General features: G+C 39.4%; 1 protein-coding gene across 1 annotated transcript in view; it reads right to left on the bottom strand.

Moving 5' to 3' along the window:
• Nucleotides 1-20,661, bottom strand: part of ofcc1 (orofacial cleft 1 candidate 1) — a 77,770-nt gene that overhangs the window by 26,269 nt on the left and 30,840 nt on the right. The window contains exons 16-18 of the mRNA XM_079361603.1: nucleotides 17,606-17,697; nucleotides 15,715-15,848; nucleotides 2,273-2,524 (exon numbers count right to left, since the gene is read on the bottom strand). Coding sequence (XP_079217729.1) covers nucleotides 2,273-2,524; nucleotides 15,715-15,848; nucleotides 17,606-17,697 — 478 coding nt within the window. The remainder of the gene's footprint in view (nucleotides 1-2,272; nucleotides 2,525-15,714; nucleotides 15,849-17,605; nucleotides 17,698-20,661) is intronic.

Raw genomic sequence — 20,661 nt, forward strand, 5'->3', positions numbered from 1 at the left:
TTTGATTTACGCGGCTGTGCAGCCTTACTGGGCTGTTTATCATGGGGAACAATTTTTTTTTTGTAGGATTCCAAAACAAGATAAATTCGAGAAGTTACTGTGACAGTATTTATACCTGTCTTAATGCAAATCTTTTTTTTTTTTTTTCAAGCCTCCTATAGTAAGCTAAGCTCCCTGTTTACAGCAAGCCTCATGAGTTTCTTAATCTTCCCATCAGTCAGGAGGAAGTACAGCCATTGGTGGGAGAGGAGAGGTCCAGTTTTTGCTCATTAATTTCCATCTGATTTGCTCCAAGAGTCAAGCGACTCTCAGATTCTGTCCATTAATCTGACAGTGGAGGTCCATCGGTGTTGAGGCATAGAAACTCAATCCTGCAAAAGTCATTCTAGAGTAAGGAGTTTATCAGGCTGTATGACCGATTTAATGTACGTGTATTTTGGCATCAGCAGCAATGTTTCATATCAGAAATTGGAAGCATGAATCAATATTTGAACACATTGAAAACTTGAACTGGAGTTGATGGACAATTATTGTTTTTATGTTCATTATTTGTATTGCAAACACATCAGCACGAATGAATAAACACACATATGTGAATATGTTATGCTAATGAAAACAAATCTTACAAAAAAAGAACATTTAAAAACAAGCATTAAGTATGTTTCTGTCATGGTTTTAGCATGTTCCAAAGTACAGTATGTTCAGATATTGATCGATGGTGCAAAGCATCTCAGTAAACTTACCAATTGCTGTCCTTAAGGCAAAATACTGATTTGTGAGTATTTGTACGTACATTCAGATTAAAATGTTTTAACTCTTACTGCACTCTATTTGGTTGATTGATTAAGTTACTAGTTGTAAAGATTGATATACATTTTGCATAACGACAATGTGGCTTTAACACATCATTATATAGTAGAAAAACAGACAATACCTAATCCAACTACTACTGCCTAAACATGGTTGCATTAGCAATAACGTCCCGATAACAAATAAGATCATACTTCCAGGGGCTGCTGTGCATAAAAAGGACTTTTCATTAACTCTACTTTAATACCGTTTTGAACACAATACTTACAAGATTGTTTTTCGACTGTTCTTTCACCACTTGGACTTGTTGGTGTGTATCAGAGAATATAACCAGTAAATAAGAGAGGAACGCTCATAGATGGTTGAAGCAAAATTGGGGCCAGAGAAAGTTTGTCCTTCTACAAAGAGAGACAGACAGAGAGGAGAAAAAAAAAGAGCGAGATAGACACAAGAAGGGAGGGAAGCCTGTCACCACACTGACTGTCACTTGGCCTTTCTCTCTCTCTCTCTCTCTCTCTCTCTCTCTCTCTCTCTCTCTCTCTGAGCACCAAGAGATCTGGACATTGCATGGAGAGAGAAATGCTTGGAGGGAGAGCAGGCGATTCGGACATGTGGAAGTTGTCAACCGATGTTGACCCCCTCTGTTTTCACATTTTTGTTTTTCTTTTAACCTTCTATCCACCCCCCTGAGTCCATCCTTTTTTTTTTATCCAGCCACATTTGTTTCTCCCTCCTTCCTCTGTATCACTTTAAATGATTCGATGCCTGATGTTTGCTGCCCTGTGTTATTGTAATAAAAACCTTCTTGTGTGCGTGTTTGCAGCCAACGTGTTTTATTGTGAAGAACTAAATCAGCACCATATGCTATTGAGATGAGATTTAACAGTTCTGTGGTATCTTATTGCTGTTTATAATCAATGCTGTGCACCAAATAATAACAATAAATTCCTTCCAAATAATGTTGCCTTTTGGGACTTAAAGCCGAGTGGTGAAATCAACAAACTCCCCCAGCAATGGTTTGTTAATATTGAGTGTGTCTTGTTAAAATGTTAATGGGGGGATTCCAAGCAGATGATTTGGGCGTATCCAATGTGTGTGCGTACTTTGCCACCACACGTGCATCAGCAAAAGCTCTCTCTCTCTCTCACATGCACAGACACAATCTCTGAAACGCTGCACATAGTCTGTTCATTACCCCATCCACATCTCACTTCACCATAATCTTACTTCGCATTTGTGTCTGTTTTGGTGTGTTAGCAGGTGTGTGTATATCTGCAATTTTTCGATCTATGGATGTATCTGCCAATGGAAAGAGATGGAAGTCAGCAGAGATGTGTGTATACACACTGAAAGTGTTTATGTTTTGTTGTGTGTGTGTACCCATACAACCCCTCTATTCCTTATGTGTGTGCGTGCATTTGTGTGTGTGCGTTTAGGGTGATATCAAAGGAAGCAAGCTCACTTGTTGACAGGAACTGCAATGGCCTGGAGGTAGAGCCACTGGCTGCAGTAATGCAGGTAGAGCCTCACAAACCACATCAAAGCCAGCAGCAGCATAATGAGGCCGAGCTGCAGAACGGAGCCACGCCAGCCTCTATGCGGCTGTTGTTGCCGAGGCAACGGTAGGCCCAGCTGGGAAGGTAGCATGCGGAGGGCCAGGCGGGCTCGGTCGGAGAGGCGTGAGGAGTGAGAGACAGGTCCAGGCAGCGCTGATCTGTTTGAGACAGAAGAATCCGACAGATCAACAGGACAACTTTTAAGTGTTTTCTTTCCCTTTTCCCGTCATCCTCAAAGTTCACTCAGACAGACTTTTAGTCATTAAAATGTATATAAGTCACCTTTAAACTGTCATCACAAATGACTACAAGAAATAATTTGCAATGGGGTCATGTAGCTGAATCATGTGGCATTGTATCGTATACCTTTTCATACCATGCACTGTACCATATCCTATTGGATTTTAGCACATTTTATCATATTGGGTTGTATCGTATCATATCATACAGTATGGTACTGTATTATATTATATCATATTTTAAGGCCAGCTGTTCCTGAGAAAGGCTGTGAGCTTAGGTATGTTGTTTTAGACATTTTAAACATAAACATGTACATAGCTATGACATTAGGTTAAAGTCAGAAGTTATGTATTTCAGCAGTTATTAACTTCAGGGCGAGTAAATGTTTTGTTTTTTTGTTTTTTTTGCAACAGCTATATATTCACACGCACATCTTTTTTTTCTTTCTAGCAGAAGTATTCAGTAAATTACTGCTTTATAAATACTATATTTCCCTAATGTTGTATTTAAATCATCACACATGCTCTCTCTCTCTCTCTCTCTCTCACTCACACACACACACACACCCACACACACACACACACACACACACACACACACACACACACACACACACACACACACACAAAGGAATCCCTTCCAGCAGTGCTCAGCCTCCCTCAGCACCTCTGCCTCCTCTGTGCCGCCCTTTGTCAAGACTGCTCAACTATTCCCTTTCATATAGAGGACACAGATGGAAGAGTGGAGGCGAGAGGAGAGGAGAGGAGAGAGAGGAGGACATTGACAATGTATGATAGCAATGTGGTATTTGTGTTATTTAGTTAAAGTTTAAATACTTCAACACCAAGGAGTCATCACTGACCCCATATCATCTGGCTGTGTTGTAATTAGCACACAGCTAACGTAGGTGCAGTGGTGGTTAGCATCACATGGTGTGACTTAAGGCCTTTGCCCGTGGACATCCCTGCATCTCACCACTGTGTCCCAGTACACAGTAGGAATTCACTTTGTAGTGTGTATCTAGGGAAAATGATACACTGCCTAAAGACGAAAAACATAAAAAAAAGGAATCAATTGTATTGCCCCCCCCACCACCACCAAATAATAATTAGGCTCGACTTTCATCAAAATGCAGCATTGTGTTTCTAACTGCTTGTAAGGCTGCTGAAATATGAACCGTCTCACAATTGCAATTAAAAGAAAAAGAGAACGTCTTTGCTGTTCTTGTGAGGTGGGTACGCTCTCTGAAGTGTTAAATTATTTGAAGTTCTCAAGTTCCTCAGTGGATGCACATGAGAGCGGCGGTGTAGAGCACAGTACACATGGGAGAGCTCGAGATTCATTCAGAAAACGCTCAGTCAACAGTTTGGCCTGTTAAATATTCAAAGCTTGGCTGGAATATACTCGAGCAGAGAGGATAAACATCTGTTGTAAAGTCAGTGGTATTGTTAAGATACTACGTATCTCCTGTTTGAGGAATGATGCAATGTGAAAAAGGAAATGTACATTGCATCATTTTTTTCATTAAAGTAAGTGACAGGCACCATGAAATGTCTTTTCTTGTGCTCCACTATTTGTGTGGTGTGGGGTAAAAAGAAGGAAATGACAGTTTCTATGATAATGATGGACAGGGGCAGTTATGATTGCTTTAAAGTTATTCTTCTCAATGTTTTGAATTAATGACTACATGATGCAAAGAAGCCTCGCATGTGATAAAATGCCATCTCTTCAGGTCACCACAAAGAAAACATTTCTGCCGTGACTTTGTGTTGAAAAGTGTGCGATTAAACTGTCAACTTTGTGTTTCTTCAAGAGTCTTCATTCTAACACAAACAGAAAGCCTATAATATATGAAAAAAAAACTGTCTTTGCTTCTCTATTATGATTTGTCGTTACCAAGGCGCTTTCTTTCTGTTCCAAGCTTTCTCACTACGTACTTGCTTCACCGTGTGGTTTAAAAACTGCTTTTCCGCATGTCTGCAAAAGTGGAAATACAGAGTAGACAAAACAGCAGTGTGTCAGAGACACAGGCAAGATGCTACCCTGTCAAGTAACATTAAATGGAAACAGCAAATACAACCTGACGCCCGTCTTTCATGTAATGAAGATATTGATGATGCATGAAAGAGGGGTATTTTTAGACGTCTTCATGTGACGGTGGCTTCCAAAGCAAACTGGTAACATGATGTGAAATCTGTTCTCATCACTGAATTGATTTCATTATGGCATCTCCAATTACAAAAGTACAATGCAGAAACTAAAGGAAGGAAGCGTGTGGAGGTTTGGGCTTTTTTTTTTTGTGTGTCACAGGAATGAAGAATGTTTTTCATTCCAATATCACAGCTTGTCCCATGAACGACTGATAGCATGTGGCGTAGCGGCCCTGAGATTAAACTAGCCAGTTAAAGAGGCAAAAATTGGCACACATTACTTTACTCTAATTGTATTTTACATGATTCTATGAAATCTGGGCCAGAAGCTTTTCACTCAATGTCTCCCTTCTGAAACATTTGTTGTTCATTCCCATGTCGTCAAAGCTTGTTGCAAAGGACTCATCAAACCCCGCCACCGATTGCAAACGCCTGTACATCATATTTAACTAGCATAAATCTGTCAACTGATGGAGCAAGAAACATCTTGCTGACTAGTTTTTTTCCAGGCTTTTTCTCTTAATTTTGTACGCCATGAAAACAAACAGAAGCTGTGGTCTTAAAAATAGCACAAAGTGAATAGCAAGCGTAGACAAGTATTGAACCTTTAAGACAGCTAGGGTAATGAGAGATGGAGGAGTGGAGGGAGGAGAAGTGTACAGTGAGGTGTTACATTTTAAAGAGCAGATTTATGGTGCGAAAGCTCCAGGGCCAAGGACGTTAAGGTAACCCTCAGAATCCCCTGGCAAGGCCCTCCAGTCTTAGGCCACTTAAAGTATTGGACTTATCCCTTTATTTAGGGGATTAAGTTTTTTTTTTTTTTTTCCCCGTCATTTTCGTATTTGGGCCACAGGCATTGTTTATAAAGGCACTGAAAGCACATGTCTTTTCCCACACAGTCGAAGAATGGTTTGCTATTGGGGAAATAGAGGACGCAGAGATACAGTGTGGAAATAGACTTAAAAGATTGACAGATAAAGTGATTGTTTTCTCAGAGGCATAAGTGTTGTGGTGATTATGGAAGTGTGATTATCTCAGGTGTCGAGAGATAGGAGAACTGAAGATACCTCATCTTTGTTTACGTTTCTTTTTTTTATATATATATGCTGATTTGTTCCTGATTGTGTCAGTATTTTTCATCTTTCTTCTATGAGTTACAAAACCAGCTCCATTTAGAAAAACAGTAAGAAAAAAAACACAGACACTTAAAAGTGAGTAAAAAACATTTTACTGCCCTTTAAACCTGACATGCAACTCTTTTTCTTCACACCTCATCAATTAATGTATACTTTTCTTGATTTGTATAAACATAACCTCTATCCTCATCTCTAGAGATAAAACATGTATTAGCCATATTAAAAGTTAAAAAGCATATCTTTCCTTAGATTCTGTGAATCTACTTAAAGTTAACTGATATGTTTAAGCTAATTGGAAGACACCTTTAACTAGCTAAATGTTCAACAAGCAGATTAACATAATCTAACAGCTCAGAAGATAAACACTGCATCCACAGAGACTCTTTACAACAATTACTTTTTTGTCAAGTTCTATTTCTGTGAAAAGATCCAAGGTTATAAGAAACAAAATAACATGAGAACAAATATGGTGCCGTCTGTAGCAGTACAGTATGTGTCTGTTATTAAGTCGTGCTGAGATAGTGAGATAGGTATGTAAAACTCATACAATATACATTTGCACTTTCACTTTTTCACCCTTGGACACTTGGTATGTTCCATGTATGAACCAAATGTCAAAGTTGAATTGTTGTTTAGACTGGACTGTGTACTTTTTACGCTGAAATAATAAGTCATTTTAACTTAAAGTTTCAAATTTGGCACAAACACTTGGCTTCCTGGGAAGAAAAGATTTAAGGCTTGTTTAAGTAATCCTCTATGTGCCATGTCAATACAATCACTCTACTACTTCCTGATCGAGTCAGCGCCTCCCAGATCTCCAATCTACCATTCCAGATAAGGCTGCTTCCACTAGGATGCTTACTGTACTTTGGTAACAACATAGCCTAAGTTGGTTTTAAAAAAACCCTGAAAGTACTTCTGGGAAATGTAAACGTTGAAACATGGTTTGCAGCTTTACACAAACATAGAGTTTGCAATTACAACATAGACATGTTTTCTGTCATTTACAATGTTAATAAAGCCAGTCCTTAATTTTAGTAACTGGTAGTTGTGTATTTATCAACTTGAGATGGAATCATAGCTAAGATTTTAACACAGGAAAGGAGTTTAGATATTTTTATTACCCATGTGTTGCAGTAACATGCAACAAATAACAAGTAACACATAATTACTGCATGTATGCCATCCCAAGTTAACAACATGTCCAGATGCCATGATAATTCCCACAGTAGGAATAATTTTGCTTTCACTGCCTATTTACTGCACACACGCAGAAGCACAAAAAGTTGACGTCATGACTGGCAAAAAGCTGGGCTTTGCACAGGTGGGGCAAATAAAGCAGGAAGCTATGAAACTTCACAAAGTGGAAATCACAAAGAAACTCACTCCCACAAGATGTATTAAATGATAATCATTGGTTACTAAACTGCTATCATTTTCCAAAGCACCTTGAATGCGGGTGTGCATAGAAACAAGTCGAACAGAGCAGCACAATATGCCTGCAAGGCCTTTAGATAATTGAGTCATTTTTATATTATTTCAAGAGAAGTTTTATTTATACTTAAAAATAGTCACACAAACACAGAGTCTGCTTCTGATTTATCTTTGTGCTCCCTCTTTCTTTTTCACTATCTCCACTCTTACATTCTCTTTGTTCCGAGAACAATTATCTCACCATTTGGGGGTTTTATAAGTATTTTTTTACAGAGACGCTGGCAAAGTGAAATTCACATAAATGAGTTTCATTGACAAAATGGGAGCACAGTGGCAGGTATTTGGGGATGTAGTTAAAGTACAATTATGGATTTTTGACTTAGTTGCAGAACTGGAGTTCAAATCATACAATCAAAATAGTATAATGATGCACAACCAAATTATCAGAATTATTTGCAGCTGACAGGAAGCGGTAGAGAGCATAATCAAAAGCATTTGAAAAAATATGTTCCACTTAATTAGGAATTCATGTTTGACTAATAGTTGGCTTCTCATTTTTACAGTGTGAGGGAGGGTCTCACATGCTTTCATTTAGCAATGGAAAAGAAATCAGGTTGTGGGTTGTTGATCAGTCTACAGACATTCTAACACAGACTCTGTATTGGTGATTTGTCTAAATAAAGTGGAACACATGAAGGATTCTCGTAATCAATTCATGACATCACCTCAAAACAATCTAAGTTTAAAACAATAAAAAATGTGTTGTTTTTCTTCTTTTTTCTTTACAACCAACCATATAGCTTGATTTTTTTTATCAATTATTAGAATTTAAGGAATTGATTGCTAACTCAATATTTTGCCAGGAGAAACTTTTGGGGTCCTCTCTCTTGGAGTACAAACCCCAGAAAACAGGCAAGAAGGTAATGTTAAGAAAACATCTAAATAACCCCTGGTTAATTTGGATTTTCTTTTCTTTTCTCTATATAATAGCAAATAATAATAATAATTATGAAACATGACTTTTTAATACATGACTTTAAGAGATGAGGTTTATGTTCACTTTTAAAAAAAGCATACTATAGCTGTTCGTAGTTTCAATGCTAATATAGCCCGCTGCTGGCTTCACCTTCATTCTGAAGTTATCATCAAGCTATTCAAAATGTTATTTATTATCTTAAACGTACAGAAAACACCTAAATGATGTATTGGCAAAATCCTTTTTTCCCCTCTCTTTGTGGAACAATGAACAAGATGACGCTAGCTCTAATGTGGCTCCCATGACACAACTGAAGGCAAATCTGTAGAGCTTGCGAGCCAATGGACCGTTCAGGAACTCTTATTTGATGAGCGATAATATGACTACTACTGTGGCCAAACAAATCCCTGTTACAAAAATATGTTTTGGCCTCCCCACACACCTTGGAATAGTTGCTGCAAACACAAGGTAGCTGTTTCATTGCCATGCAACATGTGGTGTTTTTATGGACGCCTGACTTAGCACGAGAGAGGATTAAAACATGGAAACGGTAGGTCCCTTGGAGCGCCATAAACTAGGGTGGAAACATTTCAAATGTAGATGCATCTGGGATCAACAAACACACAGGGGCTTCCCAGGTTCCCATTACAAACACACAGCTACTACTACTACCAGCAATGAAGAACAGGTTGTTTCTTCTCTCTATAAATCTGTTTTGGGGCAGTGAAAATATCAACACACAGTGCCAATCAAATGATTAATGCACAACAACTATTCCCTGTGCTAAGGATATCTATTCATTCATCTATGTGGGTGAGACTTAGAGGGAGGAGTGCTGTGGAGGCTGAGTACGAGCCTCCAGAGAGTTGCATCAGTATTTAAATGGATTTCACTTCTCTGACCTTGCCTCATAACTGCAGGACATTGTCACAAGAGAGATAGAAACAGCCAGAGAATGAGAAGCGGATAGAGAGTGAAAGATGGAGAAAATTAGAAGCAGAGAAGACAGAATTAATGGGGCAGAGTTGGAGAGAGAGAGGAAATAATTTTGAGCCAAGGACTCTAAATATGTGGATTACAGTATGTATGTGTGAAGTAAGCAATTAAGTTGGTGATAAAATAAAATTTTTAAAAAAGCTGTAAAAGGTTTCCTGTGTAAAGATCATGATCTGAAAAGCCATCTATCGTCACAGCGTAGATGCATCGATGCATAGCTTTCTAATCACTTATTTAAAGTACTGTATCTGTTCTTTGTTGTTTCATGCAGAATAAATCTCAGATTACTTTCAGGAATCACACTGTTCAGATATGTGCAGTTCTGAAGAATTTGTTCAGTTCACAATTCAAATATCTTTCTTTATAAATATTCTCAAACTATTTCTTAAATTCACGATACCAAATCTGATAGCTCGAATGGAGTATTAACAAACACAAAATAATCACAAATAATACACAAATACACAATAAATTATCGATATACAGTACACAAGGAATGAAATAGGACCCAATGTGGACCCTTGTGGGAAAGAATTGTGTATGCGTAAGACTAGAGAACAGGCCATCAACTTGAGCACATTGCTTTCTACCAATCAAATGATTTTAAAACCATTTGACTGTTTTTGAAGAAAAACTATATGTCAGCCAACTTCTGCAAAAGTAGAGTGACCAACGGTGAGATAGGCCTTAGATTAGTCAAAAACACAAAAAATACCACCGAGTTAATGGCTTTAAGTATGTCATTAAAGACCTTGAAGTGGCAGGGACTGTACTATGTTTCTTTCTGACTGCAAGTCATCTAAAATGCCAGATGGTATGAAAAAATATGTTGACTTTTTAGCTCTTCTAGTACCTTGGTAGGTAAATACTAATACCAATTGATATATAACAACTCTATCATACTCTAACATGTTTCAAGTTGCTATATAGCCAAAGTCCAGCTGACATGACGGCACTGTACTCCATTCAGTGCATCAAAACTCAGGCCCAAAACATGGTGGGAACAGTCAGTGTGACAATGACACACTTTCTGATAAGGCTTAACCTTCATTGTTCCTCATGCAGTGTCTCATATTCTATAAAAATAAAATGGAACTCAAATTATCGGTCAAACATTTTCTGGATCTCCACTTGCAACAGCTACATAAGCACTGATGACCTCATACTCATACAAACAGAAATGCTGCACTGTGAATCCAAATCTGATTACATCCTGCAGCTTGTCCGTTATATTATTAGAGCTGCCTGTCAATGCTGTTTTCCTAAAAGTTCATATTTATTTGCACAGGGCACAGTGCACTAGTGAGTGTTTGTGCTACAGTGCATTAGCTAAAATGTATACAAAATCCAATTGCAAGTTCTTTGGGATTGTTTGTTGACTTTCACAATCTTTTTACGTGTATGTCATGCTGGAGAACAAATGATTACAGATGAAAATAGAGGAGCATGAGGGAAATGTCACCTCTGGCCCAGCAATATTTCTCTTGATCAAACACCCATGAATACACACACACACACACACACACACACACACCTACACACACACAAACACACCACACACTTAACCCGCATGCACAAATCAAACACAATCACTCATATGCTCCCACATATAGTTCCTGTCACTCCTTCTCCAGCCCTCCCCTCATCTCCCTTATGTGTCTGTGGGAAACATTCATTTGACCTAGACCACCAATGGGACCACAGTCAGCTTTGACTGACATCCACATCACTGCAGATTAACCAATCGTATCGCAACATTAGCCTGTCAGGGAGCTGACAGCTCTGATTTTCATAAAGGAAGCAGCACGTTGATTGTGTATGTGCGTCTGAAAGATCCGAAGTGACCCAGGGCGCGTCTGGCCACAGAAAACCCTAACATGTGCACTTGGGCCGCGATTAGCCAGGGGCCTCTCTTTCACACATGCATTCTCGTACTCATGCACGCACACACTTAGACACATTCCTGCCCCCTCAGCACAGGAAAGAGCCCTGGAAAGCACTAGAGACCCAGAGGTGAACAGCACTGCCATCTCCACCCACCTCTCCTACCAGCATTACATCAGAATTGATTGACCCTTGCACTAAGTTGTGATTCGGAGCTGCAGTGCGCAGGGGATTGACAGCATGGAACTACTTGTTATTTCAGGTGGTTTTCTCTTTTTGTTTCTGTCTGTTACTGCAGGAAAACTTGTCTTATCCCTATGATAGTTAAAGCTGTAACTTTTGTAGGATCATTGCACATAGATAGTTGCCAGTGTATTCAATACTGTAAGGCAATATTAGCTGGCCAAGCTGTACATTAAACTGATAATCTTAAACTTGAGTATGTATAGCGTCAAACAGATGGAGGGCACAGAAAGACAGAGACAGACACATAGTGAGTGAGGGCTCTAATAGGCTCGGTTGGGGTAAACGGGCAGAGAGGATTGTTGGTCCCCAACGAGGCGAGCTAGCTGGGGGAAATTAGGTCAGTGTGTTCTCTCTGACTCCACAACAAGAACAGGCTGTGTGCGAGCCCGCGTGTGTGTGTGTGTGTGTGTGTGTGTGTGCCTGTGAGCATGCGTGCATGTTTGTCAGTGCACCTACCAGAGCTCCATTCTACACAACTTAGCCTATATGCTTTGCAGGTCTGTGAGTCTATGTTTTTGTACACCACCTGCAACATGTTAGTGAAAATTCTGTCAAAAGATGTTTAATAAAAGTGATAATAATGTCCTGCATGTGTCCCAGTGTTTGACAACAACATTCAATCCATGATGCTAAAACATATTTGTTCACTCACTCCTTAAAAAAGGTTGCGTGTATGTAACTTATCATATAATCGAAAAATAGTTTCTAAAAAATTCTGCAAAAATAGCTGAAAAAAAAATTCTATAAAGCAAAGTAAAATGTATCCCATTAAAATAGAGATACAGGCTTTCACAATAAAAGCTTTGGGGACAGATGGAGTCAGCTCTGCTGTCATTTGGCCTCCAGAGGTTGTGGATGCTCTCCTGTTCCACCTACCGCTCAGCTTTGTTTTCGCTCTCTCTCTTTTCTTCTGATCAGGAGAAGTCACACATACTATAATTGATATGAGATTTAGGGGGTATATTTTAATGTAATTAGAATCTTCATAATTGGACTAATTAGATCTAATTGCTATGTGAGAATGACTTTGATTAAAACAGGGTTTTCTCTGCAAAACCTGAGTAGATAATGTAATAGGTGACATTGATGAGACACGATGCTAAAACTATTTTTGCAATAATCAAGGGTGCATGAACATTTAAAGTTTGCAACAAAAACAACAGATTGGTTCTCCATTTGTTTCCTTTTTTATGAAGCTTGAGAGGGATTGTTTTCATACAACATGTGATGTTTGATTGGTTCATGTAATGCATTGCTGAAGTACACTGTACTCTGCAGCACTTTGCTGAGGTTAAACCAATATTCAGTTCCCAGAGTATGTTTACCTTTTCTCGAAGTTGAGACCAAACCATCCTAAAGCATTACATTGGCCCTATTGAATTACAACTACCATATTGAGTCAGATGCTTTGATTTTCCTCAATGCTACTGAGTGAGAAAAAGGTTGGTTAAGATTAAACTTGGAGACATCAAATAAGATGGAAGGTCAGTAGGAGTCTTTCATGCCTGTTCAAACAGACAGCAGTCACTTATGAACTCAAGATAAAGGTCGTAATAAAAATCATTACTGGCCTGTTTTCAGTCTTTTTCATTTGCTCAGAATTTTAATTTTTTATTTAGTTATTTATTTTTATTAGTTATTATCATTTGCTCAGAATTGACTTGCATTGTCAATAGGTACAGTCAAAGGTGTACTGTGTGGTCTTTGAAATCGAAATGCTATGATTTTTGGTCATAATGACTCCAGCTATAAAGTGTGTTTTGCTTTTAAGGTTGTGAGCTCTGAACTTCGCATGAGTTAATCTAAAATAGAAGTTAATACAATTACAGACAGAAATCATGATTTACAGTTAATTTATTTAAGGACAAGTATTATGTTTCTCAGTTATTATAATGATCTGAACAGGGGACTGGACAATCATTTCAACATAAAAGGTAACGTCAACAGTTTGAACGGAACCAATGGGGCTGTCTTATTGATGTTAATACATGCATTCATATCAACTACTGGTAGCCACACACATAAGAAGATTATTATTTTCTACTGGTCTAGTTTTAACACATTTAGTTTTTATAAAACAGTTTTACCTACAGTCACAGCTTGCAATGAACATTTAGTCAAAGTATTGGTACACATTGTTAAAGAATTGCTTTCTTAAAGAACTGCTTCATTGCAAAAATAAAAGTGCTGAACAATTATTTTACTTAGTGAATAAAAGGCTCTGGGTTGTGATTGTTCTGTAAATGACTGAATACTTAAAATACTTTGTGAGATTGCCAAAACTTTCCAAACTAAATCTTAATGTTTGATAATGGTTGCTTCATAATGCATGAGCATCTGATTTGCGGATCTGTGTGTTGGGATGCCCTATAAGAAATCTGAATGAGCTCAGTCTCTTGTGGCTCAATAGATGGCAGTAATATCCCTCAATCACTGCAGCAGGAATCCCACATGAAATGCATGTATACACAGAGATTGCACACACTGTAGACAGACACAGTCAAGGAATGATGCACATAGAATACAAAAACACACACACACACACACACACACACACTCACACACACACACACACACACACACACACACACACACACACACACACACACACACAAAGATACAAACAGAGCTCTCAAAATGCCAGAAGAGATGGAGATGACATCATTAAGGCAACAAAAATAAGAAATCTGTAAACAATCCCTTTGGTCTGCATCCCCAGGTGATGTAGATGAAGTGTAAGTCAAACAGCACAGTGGGGGAGACGGGTGAGGGTACGACTTTGAGATTTCAGTGTCTTTAACTTTATTCTGAAAGCCAACACTGGCACTGTGTATCTCTAATGCTCTGATTAGGCAAGGGCGAAAAAAGGCGCCTTTAGCTCAGAGATACTGTAATGTGTGTGCTTGTAAAGATGAAATCAATAGCAGCAGCACCTTCACAGGGCATGAGGGAACCGCCAGGGCTCCGACTCAATACAATCCGTACCTATAACTGACAGAAACGTCTCATCTCACCGAATCCCGGCGACTGCTTAGAGGGGGGAAAAAAAGCAGCACTATGAATAATCGTGAAAACCATTTAATTGTGTCCCTTTGTGTGTAGCCTGCCCGGGTTTCTGTGCTCGTTTTGTATTCACTCTCCCTCCAGATAGTCCCTGTGTCGTCATTTGTTGGCAGGATACGCTGGTAATCATTTGAATTCCCCCAGTATGTTCAGAAGATGTCAGGGAGTAGTCTCTGATCTTGTTTAATATGTGACCAGCAGCTATAAATTACCAACTCCCAGAAATGAGGAAACATGGGTACTTTTTAAATCTCCAGGGACAGCTCTCTTTTAGTCTCTTGCACTCACTCACACTCTCTCTCTCTCTCGCTCTATCCCCCCTAGTGTAGCAGTGTGTGTGCTGATCCCCTCCCCTTAATTTACTTGACGTTCAAATAAAAACAAATACCTGTGACTTTTTTTTTTTGTTGAAATAAGCAATTTTGCTTTTAGCCTATTTCGATGCTCCATGGGCATAGAGTGCTGTACCTCATTGCTTTTAACACATTTGGCCGAGGTGTTTTTTTCAATGCAGTTATTCCTGCTTTTTTTTACATTTCATTCATCCCCATTTTTTTTTTCCATGAAATTAATTGCTGTAAGCCACTGTAAGAGAGGAAAACAAACATTTTCCAAAGCTCTTTTTTTGCATGCAAAGGAGTGGAACACAAAAAAAAAATTGAAGCACATGGTGATATAGGAGGTTGGGCAGAGTGTGATTTGGATACACGGTGTTGTAAAAAAAAAAAAAAAGGCTGTGTATGAAATGAACCTGTTAATCACAAAGTTCAATTTTAAAGTTACGAATTTAAGCTGACTTTTTGTATTGTTTTATAGACTTAAGTAAAATTACTTAAACATCCAAAAAGTTCAAACATAATCAAAGCACTAATTGACCTTTTTTTCAAAATGAATAATAAACTTTCTGTTTTTGTTAGGGGTAGATTAAGCATCAAGGCTCTGCAAATCACTTTGCCTGTTTGTGTTGACAAATTACAAGTGAGCTGTGCAAGATTAAAGTAAAAGCAGCTGCAAACTCATTTAGTTAGGATTTCCCCTGAAACATATGTGACTACTGTATCTTTATCTGTACTCGAGGTGTTCTAGGTGTCTTCTTGATGCCGTGCACATCACTGTCTGTGAGGAACAGACGTCAGTTGTCACCCACGTTTTCCTTTTTTTTTTTTCCCCTCCACGTTTGAATTTTGTGAGACTGATGCAGGATAATGAGTGGTGAGACTTACTGTAGGGAGAATGTATACTCCTCCATCTCCTCCGTGGAGAGGTTCTGCATCTTCTGTTTGTCTGCCTGCCGTGGCGGTGCGCTGCTGCCGCTCATGCTGGGGCCGCAGCTATTTGTCTTCTTGATTGGCTTCTTCTGTGAGGAGCAGAAATCGGGGGGAACACATGCGGATGTCATTTGTAATCAAAGCAGGAAACAGGCCTCTGAATTTATCTTGGGGGATGCACACGGTGACAGTGACAGTGTGCGTGGCACTTTGGAGCCTCCTATATCTCAACCGCGCCTCAATTGACACGAGACAAGAACGACGGCAAAATCGCATACGGCACGCCATCATTCAAGGCGAGTTCATTTGGGGAACATGCAGTACAGTGAGTGTGGTGTTAAATATGTGATATTTGAGCAGCTGGCACTGTTTTTTCCACACAAGTCGTTTACTGTCATCGTCATAAACACAGTCAAATGGAGTTAGGAAGTAGGGTTTTAAATATTTCACCGAGGTACTTGGGAGCAGATATTATTTGTTAAGCCGCCAACATGTTAACGGCTTGCTTTCCCTGGCCCTGTCAGCCCTGCCTGTGTTGCCCTTGGGTGGGCTTAGTGCCTTCCTGCTTGAAGTTGTGAAATACTCGCTGATGTATGTTAATGAGATCCACAGTTGGAATAAGCAGCCCCTCTCTTTCTTCTAGACCTGTCTCACTCTACCTCTCTCCTTTTCATTTCCCCCCCATCTTTTCCTCTCCTTCATTTCTCTCTCGCTCTGTTTCTCCCTCTGAGATAAACTAGGCCCAGGAAGTAGTAAATGGGCAGGGCCCCATAAAAGCTCCATCCGTTTTCATAGGGCAATCTTTGCCAAAGCAAGCTTGGATTCCAGAGTGATGATCACAATAAAACGGTGGAAAGGAGCGGGTGAGAAAGCAGGGAGAAAAAAAAAAAAGCAGGAGATATATAAACCGCAATGTTCTCCGGTGTCTCCCAACAATAAATTTAATGCAATACCTTAAGAACGGATTCCGTATATAGCTGGATTCCTGCCCTGTGGGCAAAGTGGTCGCCTGGAGAAAATTCATTTTAATTAGGGCTGCACTGCAGGTTGAAGGGTTGAAATCTGATCCCTAGCGCTCCCAGGCTGGGGCAGGTTGGAGATCACTCCACTTAATCATTAGACAACTGGGTTCCACACCACGACATTTGACAGAGTTAGCGAGGTTTTAAAGAAGGGGGCCAAGCAGAAAAGAGGTCTACAGAGAATGCAGAGAAATGATAAGTCATATTAACAAACTCATTTATTTAAGAAGTCATCACTGATTAATGGCAGTCGTGTACATCTGCAGAAGAAGCAGTCTGTTTTAGGACTTGAGGAGAGGTATGAGGGGAGGGTGTGTATGTATGAAACAGACAGAGGCTTGTTCAGAAGCTTCTAATACCTCAACAATAACATCACAACAACAAAAGGCCAGAGCAAAGGCACAATGGCAGGGGAGGACTGAGAGGCAACAATGCCAGATCAGCACACACAGTAATTTTACAATTACCACTTCAAAGTATGGCAGGTAACATGCAGGCTTTGATTAATTTAGCTTAAGTCCTCTGTAGCACAGGAAGAGGCGTGTTTAGAGCGGCTTGGAGGAAGAGAAAAAAAAAAGGCAGGCCTGGCTGGCTTTGCTGATTTCACAGAATTTGAGCTGCTTTGGCTTGTCAAGCAGATCAAAACTGGCTTTGAAGGCTGAGAAATACCTGTTAGTGTGAAATGTATTTTGACAAATCTCAGATAATAAGCCGGGGAGGTGTGTGTAGGGGTGCAGAGAGGGGCGGGAAAGGAAGGGAAGGGGAAAGCGGAGAGGGTGCTCATTTCCAGGGTGGGAATACTTTCTCTTAAATCACAGTGTTACCTTGTAGTGAATCCCACCCTCTGCTTTCTCCCGGCATGGATCACTCTTCTCGCCCATGTTTCCAGAAATGGCTCCTGAGGAGGAATTCTTGCCTACATCCCAAACACAGAAGTTATGTGCAGTGAGTGTGAAAAAGAAAAAAAAAGGTTCATGTTTGTTTTCATTTGCAAACCACATCTGGCAATCATAATGAGGCTCAAGGGTGGTTCAGAAATATTTATATTAGAAAAATCCAAATGATTGCGAGTTTACAGTTGTTTAAAGTACAGCTGAAATATCCAAAAATGGTAATAATGAAACAATTCAAATTCAAATTGAGACATTCATTTTTAAATAAAAGTCAACATAACCTTTTGTCATTAATGCGACTTTGGAAAAGAGAAGAACGTCTTTTTTTTTTTTTTTTGCATATGAGAATAAATTGCAATTGTTGCTTATTTTTTTGTTTTTATACTCCGAGGCAGGAAGTAAAAGCTGTTTTGGTTGTCTATCTGGAGACTTGCAGGAGCAACAAAGGCTGACTTTTTCTTTTTTTTTTTTTTTTTTGAAGTGTTAAACTAATGGAGCCCCCACTGCACAGTCATCTCTGTCTCCCACTATCTCAGTGCTGAACCTCTCCAGCCTCAATCGTGTAATGTATGCAATTAGAAATGATGAAAAATCGAAAAAGAAATTAAGTTGGGTTGTAATACATTTTCCTTTTCTTCTCTTCTTGGGAACATTACTTTTGAAGTATTTTTTCATCCTGACCCTTTTTTTCCCCTTCCTCTCTATCTGTCTCACTCTTTTTTTTTTGTTGCTGTAATTTAAATGGTAAGCCGCCAGATGTGTGTCTCATGCTTGAAGAGTCGGAGATCTGCATTATTTAGCATATTAACATTCACAGAATTTAAAAAAGGGTTCCTGCATTGCCTGGAGGTTGTAATTAAGTAAACCTTAGCTTGATACATGTAAAAATCTCACTATGTGAAACTTTTTTTTCTCCCCCCGTGGAAGCAGTCACATCTATATAATACATATGGAAACCTCTGCGATGATATAATTTCTCTGTTGCTGCAGGATTAAATATACCAGTAATAACTTAAATATAGGCGACACGTAAGAAATCTTACCGGCAGCTAAGATTGACTTAGATGGCAGGAGGAGTCTGCTCATTGCTATTTTTAAAAGACTCTGAAATCAGATTTCATCGTAACACAGATGTAGTTTTTAATTACCACCGCTTTGCTGGTATAAACATTTGGAGTGCCTACAGTTACGAGGTAATAAGGTTATATGCATGCCGTTGTGGAAAAAAAAATATCCACAAATTCTGCATTTTTTAGATCCGACAGAATTACTTCATGCACAGTGTCAAATTGCTTGATTGCTATAATTGCACCAGTCAGTTTTCTTGTGTGAATGTTGTAACCATTACACAATGGCTCCACTTTTTGACTGGATTTATTTTTAACAGTCTGAAATAAAATTTAAATCACAAAACAACACAAAATTGTCATAAAGAAATAAAGTTATAGCACCCACAAAAAAGTGAGTTGTACTTCATGATTAAATATTAAACTAATGTGAGACCATCATCTGTTTTTAATGTCAGAGACACATATCTTCTATTAAAAAGAAGATATACCTTATTAAATTCAAATTGAATTCTCTCGTAAGTAAAATACAACATATTTGTCTTTTCTAACTTCTAAGATCCACTTTTTCACTTAATTTGTGGTGCTTTATTTTAAAAGTTAAAATACAGCAAAGTATATGTGTGTTAGTGCCGACAGTGCAAAGCAACCCATGGCCAGATGATTTTGCATAGACACACAGATACAAACACACAAACACACACACACACCTCCCAATCTATTAGCAACAACAACAGCAAGTTTGAAATTTCAGACTTTGACCACAATGGATTCGGATGCTTCTTAAACTGCACAGTCGCACACATACACAGTCTACACACAAACTCATTACAGCAGGCCCCGCTTGCTAATGTACAGACGCTGTGGAACCAGAATGAGTGCGGAGGCAGCATCAACAGCTTCGACATCATCGACAGCTGAGGGCTACGTCTATGAACTCGGAGCGCTGGAGTTGCCACAACTCCAGCCTCTTCGGGCACTCAAGGCCAACAACACTACTTGTTATCCCCCTCCATGCTCTGAGCTGTGTTTAGTCCGGCACACACACACATACTTATACTCCTCCATTGCACACACTGCATTGACACACCCACACACAGAGAGCCATACAAACAAACATATCAATATGTAAACACTTGCATACATGCTCAAACATTTTCCGTGGAAGAAAAATACAAATGAGTGTACCTCACAACTGCAACGCACCTCGTTTCCCTCTTGCATACACACAGAACAGACCAAGGAAAGAGAAAAGCCTGAGGGCCGTAACTCTGTCCAGACCCCATCACTGTGTTAGCGCTAAGATGTAGCCAGGCTGCGATGGCGGTTCTTGCTCACCTAGGCCCCTAATTGCCAGATGACTGGTCCAAAGGTACAGAGGGATTGAAGGTCAGTGACTCATGGATTACCCCTCAGTCCATGATGGGATTTTTGTTAAGGTTGCTATGATACTGCAAGGACTTAGTGTCACTTTGCGCAGGAGTATTTTTTTTTCTCTATCTAGTACATTTGATGGCAACAGACTCACAATTTAGGCTCATATATTCATATTTTCATTCCAACTACAGAGGAATTCAAAGTCAAATCAATGCATTCAAATGTGTTCCATGGGCACAAAACAGGGAATCCCCTTATTTTGGAGACAAGAGACGATCACCTTTTGGTGTGTTTGTCCCATATGCTTTGCATTTGTCCCCCATTTGAAGTCCTCTAGGCTTGTTTACTACGCCCACTGTGAGGGTTTGCATGAGTATACCCAAAAAGAGGCTTCAAAGGTTGAATGCATCCGTTTTGGAATCCGGACATTGGTGCATTAATCGCTGGGATGCATAGTGCGACTGATTGAGAGGGTATGATGTAACATTGTGGTTTGCAACACTGATGACTGGGTCCGGCCTGGAGGGGAGCACATCCCGAAAG

The sequence above is a fragment of the Symphodus melops genome (assembly GCF_947650265.1).
Source record: "Symphodus melops genome assembly, chromosome: 14".
NCBI classification, from domain to species: domain Eukaryota; kingdom Metazoa; phylum Chordata; class Actinopteri; order Labriformes; family Labridae; genus Symphodus; species Symphodus melops.